Genomic DNA, 25,091 nt, shown 5'->3' on the forward strand with positions numbered 1-25,091 from the left:
TCTCTTCATCTTAATATAAAAAATGCCCGATTCCTAGTTTCTCCCTGAGTTCAGCATGTCTGTCCTAACTTTTATTAAAGTCTGTCACCCATGTGTTGCGTTTTTAAGGCGCCGAGCGCTTGCGAACAAACTTCACTGATACCATCGTCTTCTATCATATCACATTAATCTCTAATAAAGCGCGAGAAAGAAAAAAACTAGCGAGCAACCGCAATCGGTCGCCCTCCTGAACAAGCTTCTGGCGTTCTAATACTCTGTCGTTAATAACGCTGCCTGCCCCACGGCACTAAATCTCAACCGTCAGTAAGATAGGATGGAAACTGGGGTTTGGATATTAAATATTATGTCTCGCAGAAAGTGCCCTTCAAAATGTCAAGACGACCAACAAACATTCCGAAGTAATTAAACTATAAACAGCGAACTGAAAAATTAATAATAATGGCGGTTATTTGTGCAAATAACCACCAAAAAAAAGACCAGCATGTTTGTTATAGATGTCAGAACAGGGCTGTCTTCAGTCGGACGAAACAGAAAACAACACATTGGTTTTAGCTAAGCTATTCCCGTTAAACCGATTGACCACTCCCTGAACCAGTCAAGTCGTTCACGAACGTTAGCGTTGCTCGGTGTCCACAGACGCAGCAATTAAATGTGTAGCTTTACTATAATAAAATATAACAAACCACGTTAAAAGACAGGAGGTGCTATTAGACAGATGAGAAGTGTTACTGAGATATTGGATGCTGATAAAAAGATAAGAGGCGATGATAGAAAAATATGAGACGTTAGAAACACAGGCGGTAATGTTAGAAATATAGGATGTTGTTTTAAGATATAAGGTACTGTTAGAAATAAAGGAGGTGCCGTAACGACAGAGGTTGTTAAGATAGGAGGTGCTATTAGAAAGATAGGATGTACTATTAAAATAGAAGGAACTGTTGGAAAGATAACGTGCTGTCAGAAAGATAGGATATGATGTTACAAAGATAGGAGATGATGTTACAAAGATAGGATATGATGTTACACAGATAGGAGATGATGTTACAAAGATAGGATATGATGTTACACAGATAGGAGATGATGATACAAAGATAGGAGATGATGATACAAAGATAGGAGATGATGATACAAAGATAGGAGATGATGTTACAAAGATAGGAGATGATGATACAAAGATAGGGGGTTCTGTTCGAAAGACAGGAGGTGATATTAGAAAGATAGGAGATGATGTTACAAAGATAGGAGATGATGTTACAAAGATAGGATATGATGTTACAAAGATAGGAGATGATGATACAAAGATAGGAGATGATGTTACAAAGATAGGAGATGATGATACAAAGATAGGGGGTTCTGTTCGAAAGACAGGAGGTGCTATTAGAAAGATAGGAGATGATGTTATAAAGATAGGAGATGATGTTACACAGATAGGAGATGATGATACAAAGATAGGAGATGATGCTAGAAAGATAGGAGATGATGTTACAAAGATAGGAGATGATGTTACAAAGATAGGAGATGATGCTACAAAGATAGGAGATGATGATACAAAGATATGATGTACTATTAAAACAGAAGGAGCTGTTGGAAAGATAGGAGATGATGCTAGAAAGATAGGAGATGATGTTACAAAGATAGGAGATGATGATACAAAGATAGGTGGTTCTGTTCGAAAGACAGGAGGTGCTATTAGAAAGATAGGATATGATGTTACAAAGATAGGATATGATGATACAAAGATAGGAGATGATGTTACAAAGATAGGAGATGATGTTACAAAGATAGGATATGATGTTACAAAGATAGGAGATGATGTTACAAAGATAGAATATGATGTTACAAAGATAGAAGACTATGTTAAAAAGCTAGGAGATGATGCTAAAAAGACAGGAGATGATGTTAGAAAGCTAGGAGATAATGTTAAAAAGATAGGAGATGATGTTACAAAAATAGGAGATGTTGACTTAGGATGTACTGGTAGAAAAAATAGGTGCTAAGATGTACTGTTAAGATAGGCAGTAAGGAGATGATGATACAAAGATAGGAGATGATGTTACAAAGATAGGGGGTTCTGTTCGAAAGACAGGAGGTGCTATTAGAAAGATAGGATATGATGTTACAAAGATAGGAGATGATGATACAAAGATAGGAGATGATGTTACAAAGATAGGAGATGATGTTACAAAGATAGAATATGATGTTACAAAGATAGAAGACTATGTTAAAAAGCTAGGAGATGATGATACAAAGATAGGAGATGATGTTATAAAGATAGGAGATAATGTTAAAAAGATAGGAGATGATGATACAAAGATAGGAGATGATGTTACAAAGATAGGAGATGATGATACAAAGATAGGGGTTCTGTTCGAAAGACAGGAGGTGCTATTAGAAAGATAGGAGATGATGTTACAAAGATAGGAGATAATGTTACAAAGATAGGAGATGATGTTACAAAGATAGAAGATGATGATACAAATATAGGAGATGATGCTAGAAAGATAGGAGATGATGTTACAAAGATAGGAGATGATGATACAAAGATAGGATGTACTATTAAAATAGAAGGAGCTGTTGGAAAGATAGGAGTGGATGCTAGAAAAATAGGAGATGATGTTACAAAGATAGGAGATGATGATACAAAGATAGGAGATGATGTTACAAGGATTGGAGATGATGATACAAAGATAGGGGGTTCTGTTCGAAAGACAGGAGGTGCTATTAGAAAGATAGGATATGATGTTACAAAGATAGGATATGATGTTACAAAGATAGGAGATGATGTTACAAAGATAGAATATGATGTTACAAAGATAGGAGATGATGTTACAAAGATAGAAGACTATGTTAAAAAGATAGGAGATGATGATACAAAGATAGGAGATGATGTTACAAAGATAGGAGATGATGATACAAAGATAGGGGGTTCTGTTCGAAAGACAGGAGGTGCTATTAGAAAGATAGGAGATGATGTTACAAAGATAGGAGATGATGATACAAAGATAGGAGATGATGTTACAAAGATAGGAGATGATGTTACAAAGATAGGAGATGATGTTACAAAGATAGGAGATGATGTTACAAAGATAGGAGATGATGTTACAAAGATAGGAGATGATGATACAAAAATAGGAGATGATGCTAGAAAGATAGGAGATGATGTTACAAAGATAGGAGATGATGTTACACAGATAGGAGATGATGATACAAAGATAGGAGATGATGTTACAAAGATAGGAGATGATGATACAAAAATAGGAGATGATGTTACAAAGATAGGATATGATGTTACAAAGATAGGAGATGATGTTACAAAGATAGGAGATGATGATACAAAGATAGGAGATGATGTTACAAAGATAGGATATGATGTTACAAAGATAGGAGATGATGTTACAAAGATAGGAGATGATGATACAAAAATAGGAGATGATGCTAGAAAGATAGGAGATGATGTTACAAAGATAGGAGATGATGTTACAAAGATAGGAGATGATGATACAAAGATAGGTGGTTCTGTTCGAAAGACAGGAGGTGCTATTAGAAAGATAGGAGATGATGTTATAAAGATAGGAGATGATGTTACACAGATAGGAGATGATGATACAAAGATAGGAGATGATGCTAGAAAGATAGGAGATGATGTTACAAAGATAGGAGATGATGTTACACAGATAGGAGATGATGATACAAAGATAGGAGATGATGTTACAAAGATAGGAGATGATGTTACAAAGATAGGAGATGATGCTACAAAGATAGGAGATGATGATACAAAGATATGATGTACTATTAAAATAGAAGGAGCTGTTGGAAAGATAGGAGATGATGCTAGAAAGATAGGAGATGATGTTACAAAGATAGGAGATGATGATACAAAGATAGGTGGTTCTGTTCGAAAGACAGGAGGTGATATTAGAAAGATAGGATATGATGTTACAAAGATAGGATATGATGTTACAAAGATGGATATGATGTTACAAAGATAGGAGATGATGTTACAAAGATAGGATATGATGTTACAAAGATAGGAGATGATGTTACAAAGATAGGAGATGATGTTACAAAGATAGGATATGATGTTACAAAGATAGGAGATGATGTTACAAAGATAGAATATGATGTTACAAAGATAGAAGACTATGTTAAAATGCTAGGAGATGATGTTAAAAAGACAGGAGATGATGTTAGAAAGCTAGGAGATAATGTTAAAAAGATAGGAGATGATGTTACAAAAATAGGAGATGTTGACTTAGGATGTACTGGTAGAAAAAATAGGTGCTAAGATGTACTGTTAAGATAGGCAGTAAGGAGATGATGATACAAAGATAGGAGATGATGTTACAAGGATTGGAGATGATGATACAAAGATAGGGGGTTCTGTTCGAAAGACAGGAGGTGCTATTAGAAAGATAGGATATGATGTTACAAAGATAGGAGATGATGTTACAAAGATAGGAGATGATGTTACAAAGATAGGAGATGATGTTACAAAGATAGGAGATGATGATACAAAGATAGGAGATGATGTTACAAAGATAGGAGATGATGATACAAAGATAGGAGATGATGTTACAAAGACAGGAGATGATGTTACAAAGATAGGAGATGATGTTACAAAGATAGGAGATGATGTTACAAAGATAGAATATGATGTTACAAAGATAGAAGACTATGTTAAAAAGCTAGGAGATGATGTTAAAAAGACAGGAGATGATGTTAGAAAGCTAGGAGATAATGTTAAAAAGATAGGAGATGATGTTACAAAAATAGGAGATGTTGACTTAGGATGTACTGGTAGAAAAATAGGTGCTAAGATGTACTGTTAAGATAGGCAGTAAGTGCTGTTAAGATAGGCAGGAGGTGCTGTTAGAAAGGCAGGGGGTGATGTTAGAAAGGCAGGAGATGCCGTTAGAAAGGCAGGAGGTGATGTTAGAAAGGCAGGAGGTGTTGTTAGAAAGGCAGGAGGTACTGTTAGAGAGACAGGAAGTGTCGTTAGAAAGGCAGGAGGTGCAGTTAAAATTAGGCAGGAGGTGATGTTAGAAAGGCAGGAGGTGTTGTTAGAGAGACAGGAAGTGTCGTTAGAAAGGCAGGAGGTGCCGTTAGAAAGGCAGGAGGTGATGTTAGAAAGGCAGGAGGTGTTGTTAGAGAGTCAGGAAGTGTCGTTAGAAAGGCAGGAGGTGTCGTTAGAAAGGCAGGAGGTGCCGTTAGAAAGGCGGGAGGTGTTGTTAGAAAGGCAGGAGATGCCGTTAGAAAGGCAGGAGGTGCCGTTAGAAAGGCAGGAGGTGATGTTAGAAAGGCAGGAGGTGTTGTTAGAGAGTCAGGAAGTGTCGTTAGAAAGGCAGGAGGTGTCGTTAGAAAGGCAGGAGGTGCCGTTAGAAAGGCGGGAGGTGTTGTTAGAAAGGCAGGAGATGCCGTTAGAAAGGCAGGAGGTGCCGTTAGAAAGGCAGGAGGTGCCGTTAGAAAGGCAGGAGGTGCCGTTAGAAAGGCAGGAGGTGCCATTAGAAAGGCAGGAGATGCCGTTAGAAAGGCAGGAGATGCCGTTAGAAAGGCTGGAGATGTCGTTAGAAAGGCAGGAGATGTCGTTAGAAAGGCAGACGATGTTGTTAGAGAGACAGGATGTGATGTTAGAAAGGCAGGAGATGCCGTTAGAAAGGCTGGAGGTGCCGTTAGAAAGGCAGGAGATGTCGTTAGAAAGGCAGGAGTTGCCGTTAGAAAGGCAGGAGGTGCTGTTAGAAAGGCAGACGATGTTGTTAAAGAGACAGGATGTGATGTTAGAAAGGCAGGAGATGCCGTTAGAAAGGCAGGAGATGTCGTTAGAAAGGCTGGAGGTGCCGTTAGAAAGGCAGGAGGTGTTGTTAGAAAGGCAGACGATGTTGTTAGAGAGACAGGATGTGATGTTAGAAAGGCAGGAGATGTCGTTAGAAAGGCAGGAGATATCGTTAGAAAGGCAGGAGGTGCCGTTAGAAAGGCAGGAGATGTCGTTAGAAAGGTAGGAGGTTTTTTTTTTAACAATATTTATTAACGTTTAACGTTTGGAATTGACCAACAGGCGATGCCTATATTAAGGTATCTCCCTACATTTTACAAATACAATTTTTACAAAACATAGCAGACAAAACAATAGTTGTGAGAAAAAGAATCACACACAACACACGAGAAATGAACAGAAACAGAACAGACAGACAGAATGAGAGAGAGAGAGAGAGGGAGAGAGAGAGAGAGAGACAGAGAGAGACAGAATGAATGAATGAGAATTGTCAGATAATGTCAAAGCGTTTGCTTGCAACAATAAGCTGTTGATCCGTTTTAAACATGTCAACGTTTTCTTGGTCATCAAAATTTGGATTTCCAAGTAAAAGCACTTTGTAATTTAAATTTGAGTAAGCAAATAGAAATTGAGCACGTTGTCTGTCATAGTTTGGGCAATGGAGTAAGAAAGGTGTTATTAGAAAGGCAGGAGATGCTGTTAGAAAGGCAGGAGGTGGTGTTAAAAGGCAGGAGGTTTTGTTAGAAAGGCAGAAGATGCTGTTAGAAAGGCAGGAGGTGTTGTTAGAAAGGCAGAAGATGCTGTTAGAAAGGCAGCAGCTGATGTTATAAAGGCAGGATATGTTGCTAGAAAGGCAGGAGGTGATGTTATAAAGGCAGAAGATGCTGTTAGAAAGGCAGGAGGTGATGTTAGAAAGGCAGGAGGTACTGTTAGAAAGGCAGGAGGTGATGTTAGAAAGGCAGGAGATGTTGTTAGAAAGGCAGGAGATGTTGTTAGAAAGGCAGGAGGTGCTGTTAGAAAGGCAGCTGGCGATTATTAGAAAGGCAGGATGTGCTGGTAGAAAGGCAGGAGGTGATGTTAGAAAGGCAGGAGGCGATTTTAGAAAGGCAGGAGGTGATGTTAGAAAGGCAGGGTGTGATGCTAGACAGGCAGGAGATAATGTTAGAAAGAGGGAGGGAGAGGATGATTCTTGAAAATAAAGCATAGCTCCAGAGAACGTCAACAGCACGCCAAAGAAAACAGGATGGACGCGTAGGCAAGTCATAAAACTGTTTACCTTTTGACCCATCCCTCTTCTCTTGTGGGCTCCGTTCGTAGCGACATATGATATCAAGCATTCTTCATTTCCTGTTACATCTGTGGGAGTAGGCAGCATGGTTTCACGTCTTGCCGCATCCACACCAACCAAAGGACTTATTTAATAGATTAATTTCGTGACTAACGCTGTACATTAAAAGAAAATGATACATCTAATGTCGAATTAAGCCCGCTAATGATCACGCATATAAATGGAAGGTCGGTCATGAAAGAATATATACGTCTTTCTGGAAGAAAAACAACTATTAATTATCTAATTGGAATTCCTAACAAATATTATGACCGCTATTACTTTGTAAATTTAGTCCACTTCAGTTAGGTAATTCACATTTGATGTTATAATTTTAAAACATCTCAGCCTTACTGTTTGCTTTGTGGTGGTAAATATTATTGTAATTATCTTACATTTGTAAAATTAATCTGAATGGTGATGTTTCTTTTAAGTTGTATCCATTTCCTAATTTAAAATAAAAGACACTACAAAAACAAAATAGATTTATTTGTTGCATAAAATACAATCAAGCCTCAATACAAGCAATAACTTCAATTTTATCCTGAAGTATGATCTATCTACTTAACTTCAACTGTAGGGGTCATACAAAATCAGCCCGGTTTTCGCCCCCTATGTAACGTTTTGGAACGTTGTGACCACTTCTATCATTATTTACCGGCTTCGCTGGCGTCGTGGTTAGGCTGGTATGTACTGGGTTCGGATCCCATTCGAGGCATGAGATTTTTAATCCAGATACCGACTCCAAACCCAGAGTGAGTGCTCCGTAAGACTCAGTGGGTAGGTGTAAACCACTTGCACCGACCAGTGATCCATAACTGGTTCAACAAAGGCCATGGTTTGTGCTATCCTGCCTGTGGGAAGCGCAAATAAAAGATCCCTTGCTGCCTGTCGTAAAAGAGTAGCCCATGTGGCGACAGCGGGTTTCCTCTAAAAAAAACAGTGTCAGAATGACCATATGTTTGACGTCCAATAGCCGATGATAAGATAAAAAATCAATGTGCTCTAGTGGCGTCGTTAAATAAAACAAACTTTACTTTACCACTATCATTAGGTATTGCTAAATCACACATTCAGCCTTCTACCGCCACAGTGACATAATTTGCCTAACATTAATTTTTTTGTTTTTTTTGTTTGTACGAGTATCTTTGATTTGACGCTTTGGATGTGATATAAATAGCTGATGAACAAGTTGTCTGCAATACATCAAATTGATCAGGACTTCCTGTGTTTCATTTTTAAAATCAAAATGACAGATGGTTTTGAAAATGTTATGTAACACTTGACAAAAACCCTTTGTCCTTCTTCCATAGCGGTTTCGATAACCCTCTCTCCCCCGTGACATAATTGTTGAACTACCACCATGAATAACTATCTCAAATCATAGAAGTAGAATTTAAATATTACAGTCAAACTTCGTAAAATAACCCCATGGCATATGGTTGGTTTTTTTTTACTAAAAACTATTATTCTTATCTCGACCATCCGTTATTTCGAGCTGTTTGGTTCGGTGTCCTCAACATGGAGATAACAATATTTGACTGTATGTGTCAACAACACAACAATTTGTTCAACTCGCAAAATTCAACAAAATCTGCAAACAATTCTCATCTACTCCGTTATATGAAAATGTTATGCATAGAGGATATTTCATGTTTTTTGTCAGATATGATTTATATCTCATTTCGTGAAGCTCGCAATCATATCTCACGAGTCGCGCTTGCGCGACGAGTGTAATATGATTGCAAGCTTCACGAGATGAGATATAAATCATATGTGACAAAAAACTTATTTTATCTATTTTATAACTTTTGGCAATTTACCTTTATTTTTTAAATGCCAGCAGCAAAATAGTTCCAGCTTTCTTACAGTGAAGATAACACTTTTTACAGTGACGATTACACATTTTAGAGTGAAATAGTTGAATTTTCACACTAAAATGTGTTATCGTCACTGAGTGACTGATAACACTTTTATTTCACTGATATTTTAAGATATTTCACTAAATGTTATATATATATATATATATATATATATATATATATATATAAACAAGTGTATTCGAGTTAGATACCAACACTATTCACGAGTTTCATAAAAATGGTATGACAGGCAAGCTTGTTTAGTATTTTATTGATTACAAACCAACTGAAAACAAGCCGTAATGTAGAAGTAAGCAGATATCGAGACCTACTACACGTTATATTTCTATGAACTGGGTTAGCAAATGATGTACGTCACGCTCACGTCACGCCGATGTTACACTAGTTAGATACTGAGTCATTGTTAACAAATTTGTTTTGTCTAACGACACCAATGGAGCACATTGATTAATTAATCATCGGCTATTGGATGTCAAACATTTGGTAATTCTGATACGTAGTCATCAGAGGAAACCCGCTACATTTTTCCTAATGCAGCAAGGGATCTTTTATATGCACCATCTCACAGACAGGATAGCACATACAACGGCCTTTGATATACCAGTCGTGGTGCACTGGCTGGAACGAGGAATAGCCCAATGGGCCACTGACGGGGTGAGTCATTGTTATGACATGAGCAATATTGTACACTGATGTGTAATAATGAAAATTATTTCACGAGTGACAAACTTGATACGATATGTTAGTGAATTTAATATCCTATTTAATAACCATTATCGATTTAAATTTATATCTTTGGAATCAAACTAAAGTCAAAAAGTTAAATGTTGTTTTGTTTAACGACACCACTAGAGCACAATGATTTATTAATCATCGACTATTGGATGTCAAACATTTGGTCATTTTGACATATAGTCTTAGAGAGGAAACCAGCTACATTGAGCTATCTCTTGTTCTATCCAGCGCACCACTAGTGGTATATCAAAGGCCGTGGTATGTGCTATCCTGTCTGTAGAGTGGTGCATATAAAAGATCTCTCACTACTAATGAAAAAATGTAGCAGGTTTCCTCTCTAAGACTGTATGTAAAAATTACCAAATGGTTGACATCCAATAGCCTATGACTAATAAATTAATGTGCTCTAATGGTGTCGTTAAACAAAAGAAACTTTTTTTTAGTGTGAATACCTTTTGTTGGCAGATAACGTGCTCAAATGAGAAACGTGATGTACTTTGTGTATTTAACAAAAACAAAAAAATGTCCACTTAAAAGGTATTAAAATCGCAGATCCTAGTTTCAATGCATGAACACGGACACTAAGTTTGATTAATCTACACACTAACCTGTAACACATTTGGATAAAGTTCCAATAGAGAGACACAGGAGTCTGTGGCGTTCAAATAGGGGAATATCCTTTATACAAATATTTCTCAAATTATAAAAAATGCATTTCGTGATATTAGAAAAATCACGCTTAACAGAAACACGTCGGATATACGAAAATGGATAACCTAAACAGTGAAATCTAAGCCATGCGTGATTTCAATTATCAAATGCGGCTCTGATAGTGAAAAACAAAAATACGCCGTAGTGGTGTTTAAAACTAGGGACTGTCACTTTAATGAAAAGATTTGTTGGTGACATCATCTATCATCGAGTCAGACTTTCAACATCGATTACCAGCCTCGGTGGCGTCGTGGTTAGGCCATCGGTAAACAGGCTGGTAGGTACTGGGTTCGGATTCCAGTTGAGGCATGGGATTTTTAATCCAGATACCGACTCCAAACCCCGAGTGAGTGCTCCGCAAGGCTCAATGGGTAGGTGTAAACCACTTGCACCGACCAGTGATCCATAACTGGTTCAACAAAGGCCATGGTTTGTGCTATTCTGCCTGTGGGAAGCGCAAATAAAAGATCCCTTGCTGCTAATCGGAAAGAGTAGCCCATGAAGTGGCAACAGCGGGTTTCCTCTCAAAATCTATGTTGTCCTTAACCATATGTCTGACGCCATATAACCGTAAATAAAATGTGTTGAGTGCGTCGTTAAATAAAACATTTCTTTCTTTTTTTCAACATCGATTCTACATCTAATTACGCCACTTTTGTTTTTCTTTGAACCGAATGCACATTGAATTCATTTGTACTTTTATTCATTAATCCATAAAACAGAGGGATACTGTTTCTTTCATATATCGATATATGTGTATGTATGGATTGATGTATGAACTCTTAATATTGTATGTATGTCTAGGTTGACTATTATATGCATATCTAGTAGTGTAGGTATAAAGTGCTCCTACTGGCAGTAGCTAGTGGGAATTTCCCTATTAGCTCAGTTGGTAGGGCGCTGGACTCTAGTACTAAAAGTCCGTGGTTCGAATCCTCTCAGTGGAGGTTGATTTTTCTGTTACACATAGATATTAACGCTCTGGCGCAGGGGCTAATTAAATCCTTTTTGGCTTCACAAATGCCGTTGCTGGGACTCGAACTTGTGGCACCGAATCGCCCGCATCTTGCAGACTTGCCACGATACGTTCTGAGCTATCAATACATCAATAAAAAGGATGCTCTTTAACTCAACCATATGCATGGGGCCTACAAGCTAAGCGGTCGATCCTGCTTACGTGCATGAAACAGTGGGCAAACCTGGTACTAGTAAGTATGTATATATGTATGAATATCTATATAGTGTGTGTATGTCGAGGTTGACGGTTACATACATAAATATTAACGCACTGGCGCAGAGGATAATTGAATATTTTCTGGTCTCACAAATTGTCCCATGTCATTGCTGGGACTCGAACCTGTGGCACAAAATCGCTCGCAACTTGCAGACTTGCCACGATGCCTTCTGAGGTATCAAGACATCCATAAAAAAAGATGTATGTATGTATGTATGTATGTATGTATCTATCTATCTATCTATCTATCTATCTATCTATCTATCTATCTATCTATCTATCTATATAGATATATATATATATATATATATATATATATATATATATATATATATATATATATGTATGTATGTATGTATTGATATATGAATATCTATATATTGTATGTATGTCGAGGTTGACTATTACATACATAGATGTTAACGCTCTGGCGCAGGGGATAATTAAATCCTTTCTGGCCTCACAAATTGTCCCATGCCGTTGCTGGGACTCGAACCTGTGGCACCGATTCGCCCGCAAATTGCAAGACCAACCACGATACGCTCTGAGCTATTGAAGCTTCCATAAAAAAGGAAGCTCTTTTAACTAAAGCATATACATGGGGCCTACAATCTACGCGGTCGATCCCGCTTACGTGCACGAAACAGTGGGCAGACCTGGCACTGGCTAGTATGTATTGATGTATGAATATCTATATAGTGTATGTATGTCGAGGTTGACTATTACATACATAGATGTTAACGCACTGGCGCAGGGGATAATTAAATCCTTTCTGGCCTCACAAATTGTCCCATGCCGTTGCTGGGACTCGAACCTGTGGCACCGATTCGCCCGAAAATTGCAAGACTAACCACGATACGCTCTGAGCTATCGAAGCTTCCATAAACAAGGAAGCTCTTTTAACTCAACCATATGCATGGGGCCTACAATCTACGCGGTCGCTCCCGCTTACGTGCACGAAACAGTGGGCAGACCTGGCACTGGCTAGTATGTATTGATGTATGAATATCTATATAGTGTGTGTATGTCGAGGTTGACGGTTACATACATAAATATTAACGCACTGGCGCAGAGGATAATTGAATATTTTCTGGTCTCACAAATTGTCCCATGTCATTGCTGGGACTCGAACCTGTGGCACAAAATCGCTCGCAACTTGCAGACTTGCCACGATGCCTTCTGAGGTATCAAGACATCCATAAAAAAGATGTATATATGTATGTATGTATGTATGTATCTGTCTGTCTGTCTGTCTGTCTGTCTGTCTGTATGTATGTATGTATGTATGTATGTATCTATGTATGTATCTATCTATCTATCTATCTATCTATCTATCTATATCTATATCTATATCTATATCTGTCTATCTATCTATCTATATATATATATATATATATATATATATATATATATATATATCCAGCGCACGAAAAAGTACGTATTTATTAATGTTATCGCTAGATACCATTCATAAATACATGTACGTACATTTTCGTGTTGATTAAAACCGACCATGCATGTGAATTTAGATTTAATGGTACACCAGTTAAACGACCTCAACAGACTGAATGTATGTCATTATCTAAATATTCTGGAATGTAACTACATTGTATTTAAACTTTTTATTGATGCATTTTGTACTGCAAACCGATATTCTTTTTGATGTAAACAGCCAAGTCTTATTTACAAAATAACATATTACTCTTCTGGTGCATTCAACCCCATCCCATGCATATTTTCACTATATACAAAGCTTTGTCGATTATATTAACGAAATGTTTATGCTTTAGTTGACTCCGTTATGCAGTTTTATACCCTCTTTAAAAGTTCTTCTTACACACCCGTTGGTGAAAACACCATGTGTTGTTTATGATTACACATACTTAACACATGCACGTGTATTAATTTCAAGACATACGACTGGCTGCTCCTAGGTGATGACCAGGGCCCCGTTCCACAAAGCGATCTTAGTGCTAAGATTACCGTAAGTGTATATGTTAGATATGCTAAGATCGCTTCGTGGAACGGGGCCCAGGTCACCAATGTCATACGTCCAATAAAAAACAGCGCGATGGAAATCGATTAGACTGTGACGTATAGTTAACCTGACAATCATGTGTCTGTACAATCATGTGTCTGTGATGTGGAAGTTAGCTACAAGTGCAACGGCTGTAAATACCTTTCAGTCAAAAAAGATGTTAAAATTTGCTTAAAATCTAGTTTTTTGAGGATATGTAAGAAAGAGAATAATAAAATTCGTGTCCGTTAGATACCATTTATTTCACAACTCATTGTTTAAAAACGTATCCAACTTCTTTAGCTCGTTAGATACATTTTAAAGCAACACGTTGTGAGATAAATTCGAATCTAACGGCCACTCATGTATTATTCTCTATTTTTATACCCTCTTTAAAAGTTCATATACTATACATGATTTACAGCTTCGTTACATAACCGCCTCCATGGCCGCACTCCGTTTTTAATGATAGGTTGTGTAATTCTTTATTCGAGAGTGTCAAGGGCCACGTAATGCATGTCATGACATTATAGACTGAAAGAAAGAGGGAAGACGACATGTGTTACGGATTAACTACAGGAATAGCGTAACATGCTACAATTACGGTCTAATCGATACACCGGAAATTCGGTCACATCTACCAATTATTGTATACTTGAATACGGTTACATCTGTCATTTATTTGATATTTTTAATAAAAGATGTTGGCATTGAGTTGTACAAGGTAAATAAGGTAACTGAACATTATATAATTATTTGGACCGTCTAATGTAAATACTACATTTCTATCGACTGAAGATATATATAATAGTGAACTTACATAATAGAATACCCGTATTGAAGGTATAGATTAGTGACCTTAAATACTCGAATACCATCGACTGAAGATATACATTAGTGGCCTTAAATACTCGAATACCATCGACTGAAGATACACATTAGTGACTTTAAAGGGAGGGTAAACTCAAATAAGAGCCTTGTGTGTTGGAAAGATGCATACCCGGACCACCAACACATACTGACACTTTAACAAATGAAAAACGCATGAAACATGTCGTATACCCTCAGGATAATTCGGAATGTTTTCAAATTATTTTCAAATCACTGGCATGATTCTGCAAGTAAGGTTTTGATTGGTAGACATGAGCTCCAACTGGCTGCTGTTAGATCCATATGTAATAGTGGAGCTAATTTTAATTAGATTGAGTCAGACTAAACACTTCAGTTAACGCCAAGCTGAATTAAATAGCTCCAACTGGCTGCTGTTAGATCCACATGTAATAGTGGAGCTAATTTTAATTAGATTGACTCAGACTAAACACTTCAGTTAACGCCAAGCTGAATTAAATAGCTCCAACTGGCTGCTGTTAGATCCACATGTAATAGTGGAGCTAATTTTAATAAGATTAAGTCAGACTAAACACTTCAGTTAACGCCAAGCTGAATTAAATAGCTCCAACTGGCTGCTGTTAGATCCACATGTAATAGTGGAGCTAATTTTAATTAGACTGACTCAGCCTAAACACTTCAGTTAACGCCAAACTGAATTAAATAGCTCCAACTGGCTGCTGTTAGATTCACATGTAATAGTGGAGCTAATTTTAATTAGATTGAGTCAGACTAAACACTTCAGTTAATGCCAAGCTGAATTAAATAGCTCCAACTGGCTGCTGTTAGATCCACATGTAATAGTGGAGCTAATTTTAATTAGATTGACTCAGACTAAACACTTCAGTTAACGCCAAACTGAATTAAATAGCTCCAACTGGCTGCTGTTAGATCCACATGTAATAGTGGAGCTGATTTTAATTAGATTGAGTCTGGGTTTAAACCTATGTTTAGTACGGACTGGTCGCGACCTTTTCCTCCAATACTGACAATGTTTTCTAGTAAAGATAGTATTAAACGAGAAAGCAAGCTGGGTGTAAACCGTCAACTTACTATCTACCAGCACGCTATGTCGTGTGCCAGCGCTGTATCAAATACTTAACCGCTGGTCACTTGGGCAAGCAAATACTAGAATTCAATTAATTTTTGCATCCCATTCCTTGTGGGTTTCTTGTTGCCTATATAATCATATTAATATGTATATTTAGTTCATTCAGGAAAATCACTGGTTTGGTCCATTCGATCAGCTGAGACCATATAAAACTCGGGTTTAATGAACTGTAAATCCATTATTGTTTACACTGTGCATCTAGCTTTTAAATTTAGAAAAACCCTATATTCCTGTTGGTGCATGACGGAAACAAATGACGGTCATTTGAACTTTCTACGGTGCACACATGTACCAAGATAATAAACATAATATGCTTCGTCACACCCATGTACCAATATAACATATACGTTAAACACTAGTAGCAAGACAATACACGTTATGTTCTATGTTACACACGTGTACCAAGATAACATACACTCTATATGCACTACGTTACACTCTGGTACCAATATAACATACATCAGGTACTATGTCACGCGCAGGTACCAGTATAACATACACTATGTACTACGTAGCACAATGGTACCAATATAACATACACTATGAACTACGTAGCACAATGGTACCAGTATAACATACACTATGTTCTACGTAGCACAGTGGTACCAGTATAACATACACTATGTACTACGTAGCACAATGGTACCAGTATAACATACACTATGTACTACGTAGCACAATGGTACCAGTATAACATACACTATGTACAACGTAGCACAATAGTACCAGTATAACATACACTATGTACTACGTAGCACAATGGTACCAATATAACATACACTATGTACTACGTAGCACAATGGTACCATATAACATACACTATGTACTACGTAGCACAATGGTACCAATATAACATACACTATGAACTATGTCACGCGCTGGTACCAATATAACATACACCATGTACTACGTAGCACAGTGGTACCAATATAACATACACTATGTACTACGTAGCACAATGGTACCAATATAACATACACTATGTACTACGTAGCACAATGGTGCCAAGATAACATACACTATGTACTACGTAGCACAATGGTACCAATATAACATACACTATGAACTATGTCACGCGCTGGTACCAATATAACATACACCATGTACTACGTAGCACAGTGGTACCAATATAACATACACTATGTACTACGTAGCACAATGGTACCAATATAACATACACTATGTACTACGTAGCACAATGGTGCCAAGATAACATACACTATGTACTACGTAGCACAATGGTACCAATATAACATACACTATGTACTACGTAGCACAATGGTACCAATATAACATACACCATGTACTACGTAGCACAATGGTACCAATATAACATACACTATGTACTACGTAGCACAATGGTACCAATATAACATACACCATGTACTACGTCACACGGTGGTACCAATATAACATACACTGTTCTACGTCACACGCTGGTACCGAGATAACATACATTATGTACTACGTCACACGGTGGTACCAAGTTAACATACACTATGTACTACGTCACACGCTGGTACCAAGTTAACATACACTGTTCTACGTCACACGCGGGTACCGAGATAACATACACTATGTACTACGTCACACGGTGGTACCAAGTTAACATACACTATGTACTACGTCACACGCTGGTACCAAGTTAACATACACTGTTCTACGTCACACGCTGGTACCGAGATAGCATACACTATGTACTACGTCACACGGTGGTACCAAGTTAACATACACTATGTACTACGTTACACATTGCTACCGAGATAACATACACCGGTATTTTAAGATGATATAGGATTTTATTCGTCACGAACGTTAGACGTTCGGGCAAAATGAGCTGGCCTGAAAATGTTTTTATCTTTCTACTCACCAGCTGTAATCCATGTAAAAGGCATATACGTTTGGATCTAATTTGATTGTAATACCGATATGGATAAAGTAATTATCAAAATTCGGGTACTATCGTTTAAGTCGGGCAAAACTCAGCCTGCCCCCGCCCCCTCCAACACACACACACACACACACACACACACACACACACACACACACACACACACAATGATAGCCGATACGCCTACTCACGAAAGTTTTACGATCCGTTTTGGAAATGCCACAAAGAATTCTTGTTTGAAGTTTAACCGAACTACCTCCTACAATTGTTTTTCTATACGTATCACTTATTAAGAACATTTTGTAATAATCTGACGGCAGTGTATGACGTATATGTGTGCTATATATAGCGATGATTCATCATATTGTAGTTGTCAACATCATACACGTATCGTCATACAAACTCACGTAAAAGCATTTAGGTAATATATTTTAGAGGTTCGCGGATTTTGTAGGCCTACGTTCAATTGAATGGCGAGGGGTAGCGTATGAATAATATTCACAAGTCACCATTTATATTACGTAAATAAGCTCATGGGGGAATACCCATTGATATCATATATTGTTATACTGGTCTTAGTGCCGCTAATGGCTTTTATTAACCAATCAAATTTCGCGCTATATGCAGATTGAATTAGAATACGTATCTTATGAGGTAAATGACGACGATGCCTTCCAAACGAAAATATGGTCTTAATCTGTGAGAAATAGTTTGAAGACGTATCGTACTCTAGTTACTTCATCACATAGGGACGTTTTCCCTTTCAGCTCGTGAAATCTAAGTACTCACTTCATTTTGTAATATGAGGGCAAGACCTAGCTCAGTGGTACAGCGCTCGCCTGATGTGCGATCGATATAGGATCGATCCCCGTCGGCGGGCTCATTGGGCTATTTCTTGTTCCAGCCAGTGCTCCATAACCGACGTAAAACAGGCTGTATGTGGGATGGTGCATATAAAAGATGCTTTGCTGCTAATCAAAAAGAATAGCCCATGAAGTGGCGACAGCGGGTTTCCTCTATCAATATATGTGTGGTCCTTAACCATTTGCCCGACGCCATATAATCGTAAATAAAATGTGTTGAGTGCGTCATTAAATAAAACATTTCTTTCCTTCCTTCATTTTGTAATATCTTTCGCCATTTCAAATCTCACATTTTGCTGCTATTGTATCTTTAACGTTATATTTTTGCATAAAGTTTTACATTTAAAAGTGTTTGACTTATCTGTTGTACTTTGTATGTTGTGTAGTCTGTGGATAAACAACAAAAAAACGGAGAGAAAAAACATGTTATCTTCACAAAGAACATTGACTAAAATGCAACCAGAGCATGACAAATAAACAAGCGGAAAAGAAGTTGTGTTTTTTGTATCTTGGGGGGATTTAAGATATCAAAACACTTCCATTTGTGTCAAATATGTCCTGTTATTTTCGTTTTTTACGTGTTGCTAATTGATCTGACGTGTAAACGTCCTTGATTAAAATAGTTTGTTTTCGTCAAACACGATATTTTAAAGGACCCTCGTGGTTTAAATCGCGTCATCTAATTTCCACTTAATCATTTCGCCAGACTGACATTTCCGAAAATCTGTGGTTTTTTGGTTTATGGACAAATAAATTAAACACTGTAGTACAGATCATTTCAGTTCAATACAGTGTTCAATACAGTGTTCAATACAGTGTATATTACTGAACTATAGTGATGATCTCTTTGTACTGTTACAGGCTGGTAGGTACTGGGTTCGGATCCCAGTCGAGGCATGGGATTTTTAATCCAGATACCGACTCCAAACCCTGAGTGAGTGCTCCGCAAGACTCAGTGGGTAGGTGTAAACCACTTGCATCGACCAGTGATCCATAACTGGTTCAACAAAGGCCATGGTTTGTGCTATCCTGCCTGTGGGAAGCGCAAATAAAAGATCCCTTGCTGCTAATCGGAAGAGTAGCCCATATAGTAGCGACAGCGGGTTTCCTCTCAAAATCTGTGTGGTTCTTAACCATATGTCTGACGCCATATAACCGTAAATAAAAATGTGTTGAGTGCGTCGTTAAATAAAACAATTCTTTCTTTCTTTCTTTCTTTGTACTGTTATACTAATGTACAGTAGGTAGCACATCACCATTGTCTTTTGAAAGAAAGAAAGAAAGAAAGAAATGTTTTGTTTAACGACGTACACAACATTGATTATGTTATATGGCATCGGATATATGGTTAAAACAGAGACAATTAGAAAAGAAACCCGTTGTCGTCACTCATTCGGCTACTCTTTCCGATTAGCAGCAAGGGATATTTTTTTTTTTTTTTTTTTTTTGCAAGGGGCGGGACGTAGCCCAGTGGTAAAGCGTTCGCTTGATGCGCGGTCGGTTTGGGATCGATCCCCGTCAGTGGACCCAGTGGGCTATTTTTCGTTCCAGCCAGTGCACCACGAATGGTATATTAAAGGCCGTGATGTGTACTACCCTGTCTGTGAGATGGTGCATACAAAAGATCCCTTGCTACTAATCGAAAAGAGTAGCCCATAAAGTGGCGACAACTGGTTTCCTCTCTCAATATCTGTGTGGTCCATAACCATATGTCTGACGCCATATATCCGTAAATAAAATGTGTTGAGTGCGTCGTTAAATAAAATATTTCCTTCCTTCCTTCCAAGGGATATTTTATATGCATCATCCCACAGACAGGGCAGTACATACCACGACCTTTGTTACACCAGTTGTGGAGTACATGCTGGAACGAGAAATAGCCCAATGCGTCCATCGACGGGGATCGATCCTATACCAACCATGTATTAGGCGGAAGCTTTAACCACTTGGCTGCACCCTTGACTTTTGAATGCATTATAATGAAATGTCTAGGTATTTTTTGTAAGAAAACCAATATAACAGTATCGAGACCATGCAACTGCCACGTTTAGGAAGTAAACTAACTTGTTAAAATTGTAGTTTCATTGCATTTGAACTTATTTTCGTGCTTATATTCCATTAAGGTTCAAGCACGCTGTCTTCTTCACACACACCTCAGCTATCTGGGCTGTCTGTCCAGGACAGTGAGTTAGTTGTTAGTGGTTAGTGGTTAGTTGCTAGTTGTTAGTGGTTAGTGGTTAGTGAGAGAAACGAGGGTATCGTGGTATGACACCTACTCACTGAGTCGTTAAAACTCGCTCTGGGTGGGAGCCGGTACAGGGCTGCGAACCAGCCGTAAGTCCGATGGCTTAACCACGACACCACCGAGACCAATCAAAAATTGTAGTTACTCGCCACTAAGTCAGAGCACCACTTCATTTTGCTCTTATACAATTGGCAGCATACCACATGCATTGTGTAATACAATTAAATAACTCCAAACGACTGGGGGCATTTAAATACTACAGAGGTCAGTCTAAGAGTAAACATCAAAGAAATATTAGAGGATTTTATTCAGTGAAGACCTGTTTCCTAAACTGGATTATATAAAGCTGCTACACAGGGGTAATGATAATAATATTCTGTACTTGATACCATATTAGCATTACATATTTATGCTAAAATGTTCCTATATGCCAGTAGAATGCCTTTTAACCAATGACAGAATCAAAATTGCATTTCAATTATGCTATTATGTATGCTCTACTCTGCATTGCTCTGCTATTCTATGCTCTACTCAGCTCTGTTCTACTCTGCCCTCCTCTGCTCTTCGATGCCCTGCCCTGCCCTGCCCTGCCCTACCCTACCCTGCCCTGCCCTCCTCTGCTCTTCGATGCCCTGCTCTGCCCTGCCCTGCCCTCCCCTGCTCTTCGCTGCTCTGCCCTGCTCTGCTCTGTCCTGCTCTACTCTGCCCTGCCATGCCCTGCCCTCCCCTGCTCTTCGCTGCTCTGCCCTGCTCTGCCCTGCCCTGCCCTGCCCTGCCCTGCCCTGCCCTGCCCTGCCCTGCCCTGCCCTGATCTGCTCTGCTCTGTCCTACTCTGCCCCGCTCTACTCTGCCCTGCCCTTCCCTGCTCTACTCTATACTGCCCTGCCCTGCCCTGCTCTACTCTATACTGCCCTGCCCTGCCCTGCACTGCCCTACCCTGCCGTGCCCTCTTTGCTCTACTCAGTTCTGCTCTGTTCTGCTCCGCTATACTCTGTTCTGCTCTGTTCTATGATCTGCTATATGCTAAGCTATCACGCTATCATGCTATCATACTGTCATACGATCAAGCTATCACGTTATCATGCTATCATACTGTCATACGATCAAGCTATCATGCTGTCATGCTATGCTATGTTATGTTATGTTTCTTCAAACCTCGTCTTACCCACCACAATAATGTTCCAGTTTTACGTTTAAGCTTTATACGATTCACCGCAACACGTAAACCCCCCCCCCCCCCCCCCCCCCCCCCCCCCCCCCCACCACTATTATCGCATTCACCCATCCCAAATAATAGCTATACACGATGAAAACAAAATGATATTTGTGTCATAGCACGCCTGATCAAAACAAGCATACTTCCATTGAGAATGAAATTATTTTCGCTTTGTGGTTCATTTCATGTTTTTCAGAGCTTATCGAGCCGTTGCTCTCATGTTATGGGATTTTACAGTAACTATTTTTTTTTGTGTGGTATTGATTAGAACAATATAAAGGTATAAACCGAGAACTTATAAGATGTGAATAAAAAGAAATGCTCTAGAAAAAAAAAGTTAATTGAAAAACGAACCCACAAAAAATAACAACATAAATACATACATACATAGACGAACGCACACATCAACACATCAATATTTCGGGAGTGTGGTTGGTATTTTGTTCTATTGTAATAATCTAGGCTATGGGAGTGTTTTATCTTCTTATTTATTTCCCCAAGCTGAATAATGTTTCTGGAGATACATAAACATTCACTTTCTTAAATGTAAAACAAATATTTAAAAATAAATAAATATAGAAGACATTAATTTTGAAGCAGATACAGATATAAGTGTTACTCACTGCGTACTGAATGTTTAATCAGTCAAATAAAAGCAGAAAGAAATGGAAGTTAAAACTAGAGCTGGACGGTATACCGTATATGTCAATACCGATTTACCGTACCGAGCAAATTTTTAAATACCGAAATTTCGGTATTGAAAAATAGTTCCCGTAAAGCACTAATAATATATCTGACGAACGCAAAATGGGTTGGTATAAATCAGACGAGAGCCTTGTGTATGGAATTTAATTGTATTTAGATGAAATTAGGCATGCATTTAAAGCCATGTATACCGAAAATAGCGCTCGATATCGCCCAGTTCTAGTTAAAACTCTTGAAATGAAACGTCACAAAAACAAAATAAAAACAAAACAAAACAAAAACAAAGCAAAAAAATAAATATATATATTTTTTTTAGAAAACACAGCAAACCCCCCACAAACCCCCCACAGAGAAATAACTTGCAGTTAGCAAACTGGTTGTTCTGTGATCGTACAACAGTTTACTGTTAAACCAGATTATCATAGCAGGATGTAACCTCCTTGGTGGAACCATTCGTGATGGGGTTTTTTTTGTTTTTTTTGTTTTTTTTTTTTAGGGAGGGGGGATCCCCGTTTTAACCAAAACGTTTGCTAGAGCACATTGATTTATTAATCATCGGCTATTGGATGTCAAACATTTGGTAATTTTGACATATAGAGAGGAAAACCATCCACATTTTCCCATTGGTAGCAAGAGATATTTTATATGTGCACCATCCCACAGACAGGATATAACATACCACGGCCTTTGGTATACCAGTCGTGGTGCACTGGTTGGAACGAGAAATATACCACTAGGACCATACACGGGGTTCGATTCAAGAGCGATCGTGCATTAGGCGAGCTCTTTAACACTGGGCTACGTCCAAACCCTCCCCCCCCCCCCCCCCCCCCCCCCCCCCACCCCATCCCCAATCCCACTCGCCCCCCGTCTCAACCAGTCCCCACGACTGGTATATCAAAGACGATGGCATGTGCAATAGATCAAATGTAGAGGGATTTCTGTAAGACTATATGTCAGAATTATCATTTATTTGACATCCAGAAGCCGATTATTAATAAACCAATCTGCTCTAATGATGTAGTTAAACAAAACAAACCAACATTTAGATGAATAGCTGTGGGCAGAGTATTTGCCTGAGGTGCTTTTGTTGCGGGGGTCGAAGCCACTCCGTGGACACATTCTACAATTTTTGTAAACAACAGTGGCATTTTTCATATTTATTGGGGTGTGGATGTGAGGCAACTGATTCATTCTTCCTCCCTCTCCCGCCTCCCCCGATACGGCCCTAATTGTTCAGCAAGTCCACCTTTTGGATTCATCTGTTAAAACAACATTTAAAGTATCAGTGAGAATGACAGCATTATACGACGAGTGTATCGTGTTTACTTTGAATATGAAGAATATTGCTTTGAGTGCAACAAAAACATTCACATATATAGTTCAAACAGAACTATGGCCTTCGTTTAAATATAGACATATTTCTTCATTGAGGTTTGCGGACACAAATATAGCACCTGCTTGAAATAAATCACTACACGAGAAAAGAGCTATTTCAATTTAATATTACGAAAATAGCTATTAAAGTGAGCAATTGAAAAAGAACGTTTCAACAAGCATTCTGGGAGTACTGCTAAGGCAATATATATACCCCACATATATGTGTACCGGGTCCAACAAATTTTCAAGAGACATAACTCAGTTAAAAATGGGTAAATCGTCTTGAAAGTCAAACTTGATTTGTAATAGTACATGATAAAGCTATACACAAAATATCATTGTAAAAACAAATGTTCGAAAAGCTAATTATATTACAGACGAACACACAGGCAGACAGACATATAGGCAGGCATAACGACGGAGACGAAACCTATAGTCTTCGGTTGAACAAGCAGGGCACAATTAAGATAATAATTAAAGAACTGTTTAATAAAGATATCAAGAAAAAATATGTTTAAATAAAAAAAGAGCTGAAGAAATAAGATATCAAGAAAAGGTCTATTTAAATAGCGTATCAAGATCTATTTACATAAACATCAAGAAAGGAGCTGATTAAATAAGATATCAAGAAAACAGCATCCCGAAAAAAAAGTACGGAAAACATATTTTTGTATCTCCTAAATTCAAGGGTCATATCGGTGTCTAAAATGGGTAAATAGCCATGAAAATCAAAAAAAGTCCGGAAACTATATGGGACAGATGGATGGATAGTTAGACAGACAGACAGACAAACAGAAGGATAGAGACGATATTTATAGTCCCCTTCCGGCTGGAGTTATCAAGAAAAGAACTGTTTAAATAAGATACGAACACGGAGATGTGGTTGATTGTATTACACCACCACCCAGTCAATGGTCCAAAACTGAATTGGGGCATCGACACTAAAAAGTATCTACCAAGATCAGAAGATTATCGCAGACGTTCTAAACTTTGAGGGTGTATACTACCAAATCAAATCCCATAGACGACAATAGTAACATATGTGGCTAAAACTCCTACCTGCAGAGTATTAATCAACATAAGCACCACGGATATAAATACTACCACCCCTCACT

At 38.2% G+C, this 25,091-nt stretch overlaps 2 protein-coding genes across 2 annotated transcripts in view; both read left to right on the top strand.

Moving 5' to 3' along the window:
* Positions 1-25,091, top strand: part of LOC121391265 — a 69,056-nt gene that overhangs the window by 1,362 nt on the left and 42,603 nt on the right. The window lies entirely within an intron of this gene.
* On the top strand, positions 5,037-5,996 carry LOC121368745 (trichohyalin-like). The gene has a single exon (XM_041493492.1). It carries the CDS (start codon positions 5,037-5,039, stop codon positions 5,994-5,996), a length of 960 nt encoding a protein of 319 aa, XP_041349426.1.

This window comes from Gigantopelta aegis, chromosome 3 (assembly GCF_016097555.1).
Source record: "Gigantopelta aegis isolate Gae_Host chromosome 3, Gae_host_genome, whole genome shotgun sequence".
Lineage (NCBI taxonomy): Eukaryota > Metazoa > Mollusca > Gastropoda > Neomphalida > Peltospiridae > Gigantopelta > Gigantopelta aegis.